Genomic DNA, 13,488 nt, shown 5'->3' with positions numbered 1-13,488 from the left:
TACTTGAACTATAGATCATCATTTTCATAGACAGATATGATACAAGCAATAAGACAGATAGCTATGTGGTGCGATGCGATGAAATGCGATGCGAGTAGAGTATATCTAATCCCTTCTTCTACTAGGACCGAACCGTGTCTATTTCATACGATACTCAACTTGTCAGTACACTTTCAGCCAGAGAGAATTGGTGAAAATTCAGAACTTACCAAGGATACTTCACGAACTGCATATCTACCTAACAAATTCTTAAAATCAATCTTGGCGGGGCCCAAATACCCATTGTGGAGTTTGTGAAATTCGTTGAAAGATCCTAGAGAAGGAATGGTAACGTATACCAATATGACGGTCTAAACATCCAAAAAAAAAAGAAATATAAGCATCATCCGATGTACGATCGTGTGGGAAAAGTGATTTACCTTCTGTACTAAAGCATTGACTCGCATTATTGTATTGATCCATTTCCAACTCATCCTCTCCTCATACCAATCTTCGTTCCCGTACGGTGAAGACTCTTTATCCGAGGGATCTTCATAGACTGGTATTACTACACACGCGAAACTACCAAGGTGTATAGTGAATCAGCATCAGCATTTTATTTATCTAAATTGTGTCCGAATAGGAGTATTTTCGACATACGCAGAATGACTGAATGCCGGACCTCGTCTGTACAATAACCAGTCGCAGCAGAACTTTATACCGTCTTTGACTACCCATCCTAATGATCTGAAATGATGATATGCTATATATGATACCAATATTGGATCGTCTGGCAATAATGGTGTGGTTGGGGGTGTGGATATCGAAGATGGCGTGGAGGGAGGGGTGAGAAGTAATGAGAGGAGGGCCGGGCCGTTGGGGATGTAAGTTTGCTATTCAAACGAGAACAGTCAGTAGACTGTCGCTATCAGATACGAAGGATGATCAGTCTAGAAGGCCAAACTCACAGATGTAGGATCGTATACTCTCAATACGCCCAAACCCAAAGTCAAGAATAATCCTTCTTCCAAGCTCAGTTGAAGATGTTCCATCTCTTCTACCAAACTTTCATCGAAGAGATCTTCTCCCTCATCTTCGTCATCGTCCTCTTCTATCTCTAACCTTTGCGCCTGCTGAGGAGTTTGCACCAATTTGGCAGGCTCCCCTGTAGTCGGGGGTGCATGTTGAGGTTGAGATGAGGAAGTAGACGGTGGCTGTGGAGGACGCCTCTTGAACGCTTTCCTACCTCTATTCCTATTCGAGTCCGGTCTAGTAGGTCTAACCAGAAAAGTTTGCGGAGTGAGGTTCATAGGATCTATTACTGTGTTGTCTGTAGCTGTGGTCGTAGTCGTTGAAGTGGAAGGTGTAGGAGAACTGGGTCTGATCTGATCATCTGCTTCTACTTCTTCATTCCCTTCCTCCAGCTCTTCTTCTAAAGCTTGACCCAAAGGTGAGCTCAGAGGTGATGGCGAACCAGGTATGGATGAGGATGAACCACGAACAGAAGAGGTTAATACTGCTTCGGCCTGTTTGGCAGCGTCCAACATTGCTGCTGCTCGATCAATCTTGAATTGTTTACGGGCTATACGACGTTGTTCTCTCATCTGTTCTGCTGCTAGGGCTATAACATATCATTGGTAAATATCAGCACTGCGCTTGAGAAGAACGATACAGCCGTTGAAAGTTATAGTGAATGTTGTAGTATATTTCTCAGAAATAAAGAAGAAGAAGAATAAAGTCATCATTCCTTTTTTGTAAAGGTGAGACTGTTGAGCTTGTTAAAAGTTTATTCATCATAGAATGGGGGTACCGTTGGGTACGAATGGGTGATAGAATATCTTGAGATCATTTGGCGTCGAAAGAAAGGATGAAAACTCACTTGCACCACCTTTTAACAGAGCTACTCTCCTCTCCCTCCAGGACGGCTCACTCCTACTCAAACTACCTTTCCCGAAAAACCCTTTGGTGAATAAGATCTCTTTTGATCGTTCATCTTCGATCCATATTGATCGAGTTATGGGGTCGAACGTCCCTATACATTGAGGTACTTCTACTCTCGCCGAAGGGAGATATGACGATAAGAGTGATCTTGATGATGAAGTAGAGCTGGATTTGGACGAAGAGGCAGAAGCGGACGAAGAAGGGGTGTTGAACAGGATAGGAAGGGGATTGGCGTATTTTCGCTGATTGGCTAGGTTTCGTGATCTAGCTGCGTTTTTCCCTGTTGCACCTGACGGTGTGGAAGGGGTTACAGCAGCTGTACTCATTGTGCTGATGGAGTGAACGTGAATGATGTGATGAGCAATTTTAGGAATTTAATGCAAGTTTCTCAAGTTTTGGGTCGAGGTAAACTTAAGTGGAGGTCTTCGATATCATAACCATTCGTCACAAAGCTCACACGTTGAAAATTCCTTAGTCGGAGATGATCAACTGAGAACATGCAATCGAACGTGAACACGAACACGAACACCCAGGTCCAAACTATGGCTGTCCATGGATCAGCGAACAAAATGGGTCAAGCTTTCGTAGCTTTATCGTCCTGCGCTGCGAAAAAATCTTCCTCAAATCCTGTAGTCCAGCTCTGCGCAACTCCTCCTATAATGACTGGGAAGCGACAATTGTAAGAACGATGGTCGTGCAGTGTGACGTATGATCTCATAACCAGATCAAATGTATATATGAAAAGTAATAAGAACAGAACCGCAGAAGAAAATAAACTAAATCATCCCCCTTTTTCCCATTTTGATGTGGAAAGAATTAGTTTACTCTTCGTCGGCCTCTTCCTCCTCTTCCTCTTCCTCATCTTCTTCCTCCTCCTCTTCCTCCTCTTCTCGCTCAGCTTCAAGGACGGCAGTGGCAATTCGGTCGAGATCTCTCCTGTAAATTGATGCACATAAATCAGTACGACCGCTTCTCATAAGCACCACGAACGCGGAGCGGTAGGTTTGACAGATATGATTTGGATAAATTGGGCGACGAGAGGTGTGTGACAATGGAAAACCAAGACTCACATTCCATCTTGCGAGATTCTTCTACCACCATCAGGGTGAACTTCGAGCACACCGATCTTCTCAAGGGATTGAACAACGTTTCTTTGCACACCGGTAGCAGAGTCTCGGTGGTGGGATCGTCGGGTACCTCTTCGGTTGGTGGTACCGTGTAATTTGGCGAGGGCACCAACACCGACGTGTTTTCGGAGGTAGATGTGTCGAGCGATGGCGGCTGTTCAAAGTATTCGCAGATTTAGCATGATCCTTTACCATGCAATGACATATATCCTCCAGAATCGACTATAGAGGCCTTTCTTTCGAGACGAAACGAATAAACGAATGCTCGACTCCTCATCCACCAGATCCCATCTGCTCTTTTCCTTCTACATCCTCCCTCCAAAACCCAAAAACCAAATAACCACACTCACCAGCTCGGACGTAGTACCAATCAGGATCATAAGGTGCCAATTCCTTTTGAGCACCGGTCTTAACGATATCGACCCATGTTGGGATCTCGAGTTTACCGGATCTTTTAAGGTGGGATGAGTAAGCCTTGATGAAGGACTCGGCACTATGATTCGAGAGGATACTGGGTTAGCATTTCGTCCCATCGATCATCTACACCACCCCATTCCCCATCTACTTCGTCTGATAGCCTCATCTCATTCTTCCTACATGTTCCTCTCTTATAACTCTCCCCCTGTATCACAAGTGCATGTTCTTCTTCTGCACTTTCCTCAGGTTGCTTGTCGACCTTTTCATATTGACGATTTTGAGGTCCATCCGAGTTGCAACAATTTTTCTAATCCATTTCTCTTCTTCCGCTGCTTCTACCTTTCCTCTACTGCTATAGCTGATGATGGACCGTAGACTCACCTGATGTCACGAACACCTGGCATTTTGAATTATTGATGGATGAAGGAAGAGGTAAAAGCTAGACTAGATGAATTTCGATGTATTTGCTGAAAATCCTGCGATCCAATCCTGAGACCAGAGCATGCAGCAGAGTATCGATAGCACAGTGTAGTGCCAAACCATGCAACATGCTGGGAAACGTCTATGGTGGGCGGAGAATGCGGAAAATCACCCGGCACCGTAGGGTTGAAGAACAGTGTGGCGCATGAACAGTGAGAAGCGCCATCGGATATAAGAGAGCTGTTTTAAGCGATGAAGACGATTATCAACAAACTCCAGATCACCTCTATGTGGTCAGCCTATTTACGCAAAAATGATTGGTCTCGTTCGGCGGTGGCCGCCGTTGACGGGTGGAGGCGAGGGGTGGCAATTTAAAGATTTCTGTTGACAAGTTGGAGATTAACTTTTGATTTTCGGATTTCTGTGATCGCTAAACGGTGATACACTTCCATAGCTATTTCCATCATTGATTGCCCCCTCTTCCTCCATCCTTAGCTGTTTAGCACTGGCATCACCATATTGTACTTGGTTCTAACATGTGAGCTATTCGTGATCGTAGACATGTCTTATACGGAGCCGAGAGCTGACCCATTCACCTCAGGTCCCGACTAATCTTCTTGAATCTTCCTTCCTCAATCCAACAAGATACCTTCCGATCGACATTGACCAAGCCCAAATCACTCATATCATGCACCATTACAGATCTCAAGCTGGTCCCCAAAAGGAGATTTGCCTTTGTGGGATATAAGAATGCCGAGGAAGCTCAGAAAGTCAAGGATTGGTTTGATAATACTTTTGAATTCGGAGGTGGGAAAGTCAAAGTGGATTTCGTAAGAGATGATGTAAGCTCTTCTCCTTCCTTTCCAGATATGGATCTTGGCGCTTATTCCATGTGTGACATGCAGCCACTCGCTCCTGCGCCTGCAAAGGGTTCGAAATCCAAGTCGAAAGAAACGGACGTACAGACTGGTTCTAATGCCGTTGCTGGACCTTCAAAGAGGTTACAGGAGTTCATGGATGTAATGAAAGGTGCCGATCCTTCTTCATCTACTGATCCTTCTGCGTCGACGGCAAACGCAGTACCAGGTGAACAAGGTTGGGTGGCTGATGGACAAGTTTCGACGTCGAAGAAGGAGAAGAGCAAGAAGGGTAAAGAGAAATCATCTGAACCTGAGGAAATAGCGGAAGGCCAAGGGGATGATGATGATGCTGCATGGTTGAGGAGAAGACAGAATGAAGCGTTACAAGGTGAAGGAGAGAGTTCCGTGAGTATTTGTCCATCTTTCTATCTTTCCAAATAATGTAATGTAGGTGGTGTTGCTGACACCAAACATTGTATGTAGAGTACCAAAACATCTCCCGACGAAGAATTGATTCTCTCAACTGGAAGACTATTCATCCGAAATCTAGCATTCATCGTAACCTCCTCTGAATTATCCTCTCATTTCTCCAAATATGGTCAAATCGACGAAATCCACTTACCTACCTCATCAACAACGGGTGAACCACTAGGAACGGCCTTTCTACAATACCATAATAACGAAGACGCCCTTCAAGCCTACAAGAATCTAGATAAGACTACCTTCCAAGGTAGATTGTTACATGTGTTACCTGGTAGACCTAAACCCGGTCAAACGGTCGCCGCGAACGGTGGTGGAGTGGTAGATGGTAAAGTGTTGGGTAAAATTGATGAACAAAAAGGTCAGGTTAAGAAGAATGTAGATGAGAAGCGGAAAGAGGATAGTAGGAAGGGATTGAATTGGGCTACGCTGTACATGAATGTGAGTGTATTTTCAATCTGGCCCCTCGCCCTTTTGATAGGTGAACAATCCTGCTTTAGGGATATATCTACATGGGGTGGGATATATATGGACATGGCTGACAACCGAATGCAGAGCGACGCTGTAGCAGCTTCCGTATCCAGTCGAATGGGAATCAGTAAATCTGAGTTGTTAAGCGGAGATTCGGGAAATGCAGCTGTCAAGCTCGCTTTGGCTGAAACTACTGTCATTGAAGAGACTAAGAAGTACTTCGAAGATGCTGGTATAGTCTTAGAAACTCTTCAGCCGAAAGTACCCCGATCACAAACAATAATCTTAGTTAAGAACATACCTTTTGGAACTACCAGCCAATCTTTGACCGACCTATTCGCTTCGCATGGTAAATTGTCCAGAGTACTGTTACCTCCCTCTGGAACATTGGGTGTGGTAGAATTTGAGAATCCCGTGGATGCCGGAAAGGCATTTAGAGCAGTGGCATATAGAAGATTAGGGAATGCTGTGTTGTATCTCGAGAAAGGTCCTGTAGGGATGTTCAAAGAATCGCCATCTTCAGCTGAACAACCGATGAGTACGACAGAGAAAGAATTGAAGGAAGCTCAAGCTTTGGTTGACAAGGTGAATGAAATTAGAGAAGAACCATCGGTAGATGACGAAGCTGGTTCGACTCTATTCTTAAAGAACTTGAATTTCTCTACTACGACACCAAGGTTGAATGCTGTACTTTCTTCTTTACCTGGTTTCTCATTTGCTCGAGTGCAGACGAAGATCAACCCTAAGTCGAGTAGTGGTGAGAGATTGAGTATGGGATATGGATTTGTAGGATTCAAAACTCGTCAAGATGCTACCAAGGCCCTTGGTGCTTTGGAAGGATTCGAAATTGATGGGAAAGTACTACAAGTCAAATTCGCTCAGAGAGGTACAGAAGATGATCAGAAAGATAAAGAGAAAGACACCAAAGATGGGAATGGGAATGGAGGGAAAACCAAATCTACGAAATTGTTGGTTAAGAATTTACCGTTTGAAATTTCAAAGAAGGAAGTTAGGGAATTGTTTAGGTGAGTGATATTTCTCTGTCATCATGTCATGGTCGTCTCCCTTCTGTTTGGTTCTGTATTGATTGACATTGTTTATTGGATTTGGGTAGTGCATATGGTCAATTAAAATCACTTCGACTCCCTCGGAAATCCGTCCCCACTTCAACGGGATCAGCATCAACACGGGGATTCGCCTTTCTGGAATTTACCACTCATACTGAAGCTTCACGTGCGATGGAGGCATTGAAACATACTCATTTGCTTGGTAGACATTTGGTTTTGGAGTGGGCGAAAGAGACTGATGATGTGGATGTGGAAGGTTTGAGAGAGAAGGTAGGAAGGGATGTAAGGTTCTTGAATGATGATGGTGCGAGTGCAAATAGGAAGAAGAGGAAATTGGATTTTAGTGGTAAAGCGGCCGAGGAAAATGATGGATTGGAATTGGATTAGTGGCATCGTAGTATCTGAGGTGCTGTATGGTAAAATTATATAGCAGATTGTATGAATAAATGCATGGTTGATAAGTTACATTACTATGACTTGTTCTGTTATTATACTTATTTCCACTTGGAGCCGTGACTAAATATCGCAAATACCGTTATTACTCATCATGAATGAACTGGGGCTGAAATCTCCCCTTACTCTCCCTCACTTCTTAGCCTCCTCCTTGGAAGTGTTCAGAGGAGTTTCACTACCTTTCTCACCCTGCTTACCTGGTGAGTAAGAGTAATCTGGATTGGCGGATGATCTTTTGGTGAAATCTTTACCGGACTATGATGATGATGGTAGTACCAAATGTCAGCTTGTATACTCTCAAACCTCTCAAAAGGTGTCATAGCGATGATGATGGTCAATCAAGAACCCACCTCATTCTCTACTTGTTTAGCTGATGAAGAAGGGTTGGGATCTTTGTTGAATGCAGCGTCTGTATGAGCTACGTCGTCTGTCTACATACCCAAGAGATAAGACATGGTAGGATGTCAGCATTGAACGGACAATCTCGATTATATGCACAATTCCGTTTGACTTACCCCTGCACCTGTCGATCCACCTTCATCACTGTAAAGTTCCTGTTTGCCCCTATCGCTCGCATATCCTCTTATCGAGATGTTGGAGATGGTCCTCCTGTAATTCATCCTGGATGGTCCGGCGGACGAGGTGAACGTGGATAGTTCGACGGCGGGTGGAGCTTGTGGAGGTGGGATGAGGGGTGTTCGGAAGAGGATGGAAATGGTTCGTCTGGTTGATGGGAACATGTTGGATAAGATTGTTGTACACGAATCTGAGGTTGAGGTTGAGATTATTGTGTGCTGATCGATTAAGCTTTGAATTGCTAGAATGTGAGTATATAATGGCAAATGTTGAGGAGTAACGTGAATGCGATATATAACTTCACGAGTATCACTGGAACGATGATCATCAGTCTGGATCCTAATCCTAAAATCCTGATCCGGCTAAATGGACGATTGACGTCATACGACGCAACCAAGTGGCAGTGGAAGTGGAGATCACCGCTGACACGTCCACCAAAACGATCAATGACTGAGGCTCGGATCGTCGCGACCCAATGTCAACTTCTTTTGGACGTGGAGGACATCAACACATGTTCATGGACAACTTGGATATCTGAAGTACAGCTTTGTTCTTTGACTGATCAGCTGATAAGCAAGAGTGTGACAAGCACAACAAGATGATATCGAGACGCTCTGCATTGGCTATAGCCACATTGTTGGCTTTCTCGGCTGTCGTATTGGGTAAATCCGAAAAGGTATGTACACATGTTTACCATGGTATTCTCCCTCTATGTATATTAGTACATGTCCTGATACGAAATACTATGATGATCTCACTTCGAGCAGGCCCAAGAACTCTTTCATACACCCTCGCATAATCCTGCTGAGCATGGGACATCAATGAAGAAGTTGTTCTCTACGCTGTTCCCCTTTGAAAGTCCAGCTTATAACTCTAGTATGTAATTTCACTCAATTCGCAAAAGTGGAGTGCTAATCTTGATGAATTGATATAGTCCTAGCTACATTCTACATATCATCGTATGTCCAATACCTCCCCTTGACTTACAATCCAACTTAGCGCAAATCGCTAATTTATGTGTTTGGAATTGGTAGAATACCCAATTTCATCCTCCTAGCTGTGCCTGCCACCCTCGAACCATCCTCGCTCAACACGATGATCGCATTTGCGACTGGCGGTCTACTCGGAGATGTGTTTTTGCATCTTGTTCCTCACTCTTTCTTCGGTGAGGGTCATTCGGAAGATGGAAGTTTGAGGTCGGTTCAGGTGGAGGAAAAGAGGAATATAGTAATTGGGTGGGTTCATCTTTCCTCTTCTAAGAATTTTTATCCGGTTTTGCGGAAGATGGCAACGTGGGATGTTCATCTATGCGATAAGAAGTGACGGAGTTCATCTATGTTCACGGTAGACGAAGACAGGGTATTATGGTCCTGACCAGAGAAAGAAAATTGGTATGCTGATATTCGCATCTATCAATCCGTAGCGGTGCAATCTTCTTAGGTTTCGCAGCGTTCTTCATCCTGGACAAGACAATGAGGGTATTAAACGCTTCAGCGGGTAACGGACCCCACTCCCACTCCCACTCTCATTCTCACTCGCATTCTCATGGAACGACAGAATCGAAAGGCACTTCTACATCTGTATCAACGGCATCAAGTGGAAACGAGTTGAAATCTCGTAAATCACCTTCAGACGTAACTTCCATCGAACCCAAAGCAGCACCTTCAGACGTGACCGACACCAAGAAAGAAGTGAATCAATCACTTAAATTATCGGCATACTTGAACTTGTTTGGCGATTTTACGCATAATATCACGGATGGATTGGCGATGGCAGCTAGTTTTTATTCTTCTCCTGCGCTGGGGGCTGTCACCACTATTGCTACGTTCTGTCATGAGATACCACATGAGGTGAGCTAGGGGTCGTGGAGTGCAGCCTCTGATAGGTCCCAAGGAACATGATGATATCAATTTGCTGATATGCCTCTTTCGATATATGACAGATTGCCGATTATTCCATCTTGATCAAATCGGGCTTCACCAAATCGCAAGCTATGGGATCTCAATTCTTCACCGCTGTTGGTGCGTTCGTAGGTACCTTCTTAGGTATATGGATAGCCGAGACCTCAGGTGCGGGTAATAAAGAGGTGGTGATTGAAGTGGGACAAGGGTTGTTTGGTACTAGTGTTGGAGCTGGGGAGCTGGTCATTCCTATGACTGCTGGTGGTGAGTTGAATTGGTCTGCTGAACCAACCTGAGAGTATGTGAGAGACTGAGTATGGATTGTTCGTCAGGTTTCTTGTATATCGCAAGTGTCAGTGTGATTCCTGAATTATTGGAAGAGTCAAGAAGTGCCAAGCAGGCTTTGAAAGAGGTAAGTGATGCATATCGCATCTTATCTGCGATATGTATGCTAATGATATGCGGTTATGGAATATTAGTACGCTGCGATGGCATTCGGTGTATTCTGTATGGTGAGTGAACTCTTGCGACCGGGAAAGCACAGACCTCGTATGTTTATACTGATGCTCCATTGTCTGATAGGCTGTGATTGCATGGAACGAGTAGATGTCGTAGACTGCAGAGCACATGAGATGTCACAGAGAATGGACAGGCAGATAGAGGACATATACATACATCCGTACAGTACAATGCATAATAATGGGTTATAATCATCTACTTGAGAGTTACCACGTTGGGGGTTGGGTGATCGGGGAGCATGTGCGTCATCAGTTGGGTTTTGTTTACATTTGTGCTCCTCTGGGGAATTGCCACATTGGTCTGGATCTGGCCCCTTGCCCCTTTGGCCCGATGGGTACTAGTCATTTTCCCATTCCCATTAAACTGTCAATAATCAAAAAACGTAAGAAGGGGAAAGGAAAAGCGTCATCCTCTTTCATCAGCTGTACATTACATTCCATCCTGATTTCCATTTGTTGACATCAAGATATCAAGCACCTCAAGATCAGGTCAGCTACAAAGATAAGCATACAGATCGAAACTACATCTACTGCCATACTTTCGTTATAATCCAACTCTTAGTGCAAAACCATGAGCTCAAACGATAAACATTTAGCTACTTTCTCTTGGGGAGCGGGAGCCCAGAGTGTAAGTTCTTGCTTTCCCCCACTATCCGGACATGCCTCTAGCTAGCTTCGATGTCTCTATGGATGGGCTGAGAGGAAGGAAAAGCAATATAGAGGAAATAACGCTGACAGTATATCTCCCGCATTCCTTTATCCTTGTATCTCAACCTAAAATTACGGTTATCCCTCTTCCGTTCTCGTTGACGAACTGAACCCGATCATGTATGTGTGTATGCACATATACGTATACAGGTGCACATAGCTGGAAACTTCAATAACTGGTCAGCCAGCGCCACGCCATTAGAGAAACAGGCCGATGGAAGTTTCACCGCTCAGGTTCCTCTACCTTGGGGTGAGAAACAGGCTTTCAAATATGTGGTCGATGGGGGTGAGTTGAATTCGGTAGAAATCTATTTACAGGAGGTTATATAGCTGATCAATCGATGATTCGGAATGGTAGAATGGAAAGTCAGAGAGGATGAGGCTAAAGAATGGGGTAGGTTTGAAGTTTCTCTCTCATCAGTCAATTTGAGGACATTACCTCCAAGCTTCGACAGGGGATCTTTCGCATTCCATACGTATTGACTTGCGAGCGATGCTGACTTCGAATCTCCTACCTACACAGACGCCGCTGGAAACATGAACAACGTCTACACCGCCCCTCCCGCTCCTATATCCACCTCTGAACCATCCTCATCAGCTGTAGCAGCAGCCGCACCCACACCTGTCCCAGCCTCTTCTGAGAAAACAGCCAAACCTACCGAACACGATAAACCTTCTTCTCCCACCACCACAAACGGTGAACTCAGTACGGGTCCTGTCCCTGCTGCTGTACCTGCCCCTTCTACTAAGAAGAGTCTCGACGATACACCTGCTCCAACCAGTTCAAGCCAGAAGACTGAACCTTCAACTTTGATAGCTTCCTCTGCTCCTGGATCAGCGTCAGGTTCTGCACCTGTACTTGGAGGTCCAGTCTTCCCTTCTTCACCCAAGTCCAAGTCTACCAGCACGACCACAACCACCGCTCCCGCTGGTCAACCTGCTGAATCAGCTGCCAACCCCGTTGTACCCGCTCCAAACCCCGAGGCTGAAGCTGTCCCTCAAACCAAAGCCAATGCTAAACCTTTAGCGGAAGAACCTATCCCAGTTCAAATTGAGAAAGTAGCCAAACAGGCCAATATCGGTGAAGCTCCTCAACCTACCACCGAGGAAGAACAGGGTATAGCTGAGAAGGCTTCGGACTTCGCTGCTGGTGCTTTAGCTGCTATTGGTGCGGTAGTCGGAAATGCTGCTGTGGCTGTTGAGAATATCACAGGGTTGGATATCGCTCATACTGGACCTGTGAGTGGAGTTTCTGCTTTCACATATTCACAGAATTGAGAAAATACAGTATATAAACTGGACAAATTGATCAATTGCATGACTGACAATTGGACCATACCCAACGACCTTGTTTGAGCATATTGCTGACGTAGTGCCTTGATCCGCTCACAGCTCTCAGTCGAGGAAGCCAAAGCTAAAGGAATCGACATCAACACTCTCGAGAAGACCGACGCTCCCACCGATGCTGTCGCGCCCGTCGGCACCGCCCCTTCGGCCTCTGCTGTTGACGCCTTACAAGAGAAAGTAGATGCGTTGAAACTTGGTACTTCAAAGGATACTACTGGTATTTCAGATGTCCCATTACCTAAGACCGCTGAGCCTACCAGTGAGTCTAATCGATTCGATTATTGTGAATTAGAGCTGATCATCTGAGATACAGCTTCAGTCGCACCATCTGAGACCCTTAATCAACTAAACCACGGTGAACCTCCCAAAAAGACCGAGCATGATATTCCCGCTCAACATGAGACTATCGAGAATCACCAGCAAGTACCTCAACCAGTCATAACTACCGTATCGGATCTTGATCCTTCCAAAGACCGAACGAGAGCTTCAACTTCATTGGAAGACACTGCCGGTACCAAGCCTATCTCTTCTAATCCTGGTGTATCAGCTAAAGCTGAGAAGGAAATTGCCGAACGCGATCCAGCTAGGACCGCCGCAGGATCCGATCATCCACTTTCAGAACCAAAAGTCGCACCTGATGCTCCTACCAATAACGTTACTCCTCAAAAGGATCAACCAAAGAATATAGATAAGATCACACCTACCCCTGAACCCGCCGCTGCGCCTGCTGCTCCTTCTACTCCGGCTAAAGCTGCTCCTGCGACCCCTGCTAAAGATGTGTCTACCCCTGCTCCTGCGTCGGCCACTTCCACACCTGCTTCGACACCTGCTAAATCCACTCATACAAGGGAGAAGACTACTGATTCGGATGTCAAGAAGAAGAAATCGAGTTTGTTCAACAAGGTGGGTTCAATTGTTTTTGCTTTATACTCAAATAGTGAAATGATACTGATGTTTTGCTTTTGTATTGTGTTAGATCAAACACGCTTTCTCACCTAAAGACAAATCGAAATAACAAAACAAACGTTTACTTTCGTTTCCACCTTTCGCCCTTTTGTTCGATTTAAAATAATCCAATATACCCTTTAAACCTGAAGAATTATCTATTTGGTCTACTAAAATATTTATCATTTATATATATATATCTATACTAAATCAATTTAATCTAATGTTTCATTTCGTTATGTTTCTATTTCTCTTGTTATCGTTATTAGATGGATGAT

The 13,488-nt window shown here is 44.7% G+C and overlaps 6 protein-coding genes across 6 annotated transcripts; 3 read left to right on the top strand and 3 right to left on the bottom strand.

Annotated features, from left to right (window-relative positions):
- Positions 1-105: 105 nt before the first annotated feature.
- L199_003325 (uncharacterized protein) lies at positions 106-2,246 on the bottom strand (the record flags this gene model as incomplete). Its single annotated transcript, XM_064889058.1, has 6 exons — positions 106-138; positions 210-350; positions 420-561; positions 640-872; positions 948-1,600; positions 1,859-2,246. 6 exons carry the CDS (start codon positions 2,244-2,246, stop codon positions 106-108), a joined length of 1,590 nt encoding a protein of 529 aa, XP_064745130.1.
- Positions 2,247-2,741: 495 nt separating this feature from the next.
- Positions 2,742-3,868, bottom strand: L199_003324 (uncharacterized protein; the record flags this gene model as incomplete). The annotated part of the gene is made up of 4 exons (XM_064889057.1): positions 2,742-2,856; positions 2,991-3,201; positions 3,398-3,540; positions 3,846-3,868. The coding sequence occupies 4 exons, from the start codon at positions 3,866-3,868 to the stop codon at positions 2,742-2,744; spliced, it is 492 nt and encodes a 163-aa protein (XP_064745129.1).
- A 137-nt stretch (positions 3,869-4,005) lies between these two features.
- On the top strand, positions 4,006-7,149 carry L199_003323 (uncharacterized protein; the record flags this gene model as incomplete). The annotated part of the gene is made up of 6 exons (XM_064889056.1): positions 4,006-4,064; positions 4,486-4,726; positions 4,790-5,149; positions 5,228-5,665; positions 5,780-6,720; positions 6,810-7,149. The coding sequence occupies 6 exons, from the start codon at positions 4,006-4,008 to the stop codon at positions 7,147-7,149; spliced, it is 2,379 nt and encodes a 792-aa protein (XP_064745128.1).
- Positions 7,150-7,347: 198 nt separating this feature from the next.
- On the bottom strand, positions 7,348-7,955 carry L199_003322 (uncharacterized protein; the record flags this gene model as incomplete). Its single annotated transcript, XM_064889055.1, has 3 exons — positions 7,348-7,470; positions 7,566-7,646; positions 7,731-7,955. 3 exons carry the CDS (start codon positions 7,953-7,955, stop codon positions 7,348-7,350), a joined length of 429 nt encoding a protein of 142 aa, XP_064745127.1.
- Positions 7,956-8,389: 434 nt separating this feature from the next.
- L199_003321 (uncharacterized protein) lies at positions 8,390-10,298 on the top strand (the record flags this gene model as incomplete). Its single annotated transcript, XM_064889054.1, has 9 exons — positions 8,390-8,467; positions 8,559-8,667; positions 8,726-8,750; positions 8,826-9,026; positions 9,215-9,641; positions 9,734-9,956; positions 10,025-10,104; positions 10,172-10,204; positions 10,275-10,298. 9 exons carry the CDS (start codon positions 8,390-8,392, stop codon positions 10,296-10,298), a joined length of 1,200 nt encoding a protein of 399 aa, XP_064745126.1.
- A 483-nt stretch (positions 10,299-10,781) lies between these two features.
- L199_003320 (uncharacterized protein) lies at positions 10,782-13,280 on the top strand (the record flags this gene model as incomplete). Its single annotated transcript, XM_064889053.1, has 7 exons — positions 10,782-10,838; positions 11,069-11,204; positions 11,277-11,312; positions 11,442-12,157; positions 12,311-12,524; positions 12,579-13,168; positions 13,242-13,280. The coding sequence occupies 7 exons, from the start codon at positions 10,782-10,784 to the stop codon at positions 13,278-13,280; spliced, it is 1,788 nt and encodes a 595-aa protein (XP_064745125.1).
- Between the last annotated feature and the right edge of the window lie 208 nt (positions 13,281-13,488).

This window comes from Kwoniella botswanensis, chromosome 1 (genome assembly GCF_036426115.1).
Source record: "Kwoniella botswanensis chromosome 1, complete sequence".
Lineage (NCBI taxonomy): Eukaryota > Fungi > Basidiomycota > Tremellomycetes > Tremellales > Cryptococcaceae > Kwoniella > Kwoniella botswanensis.
This window is presented reverse-complemented; position numbering and strand designations above follow the sequence as displayed.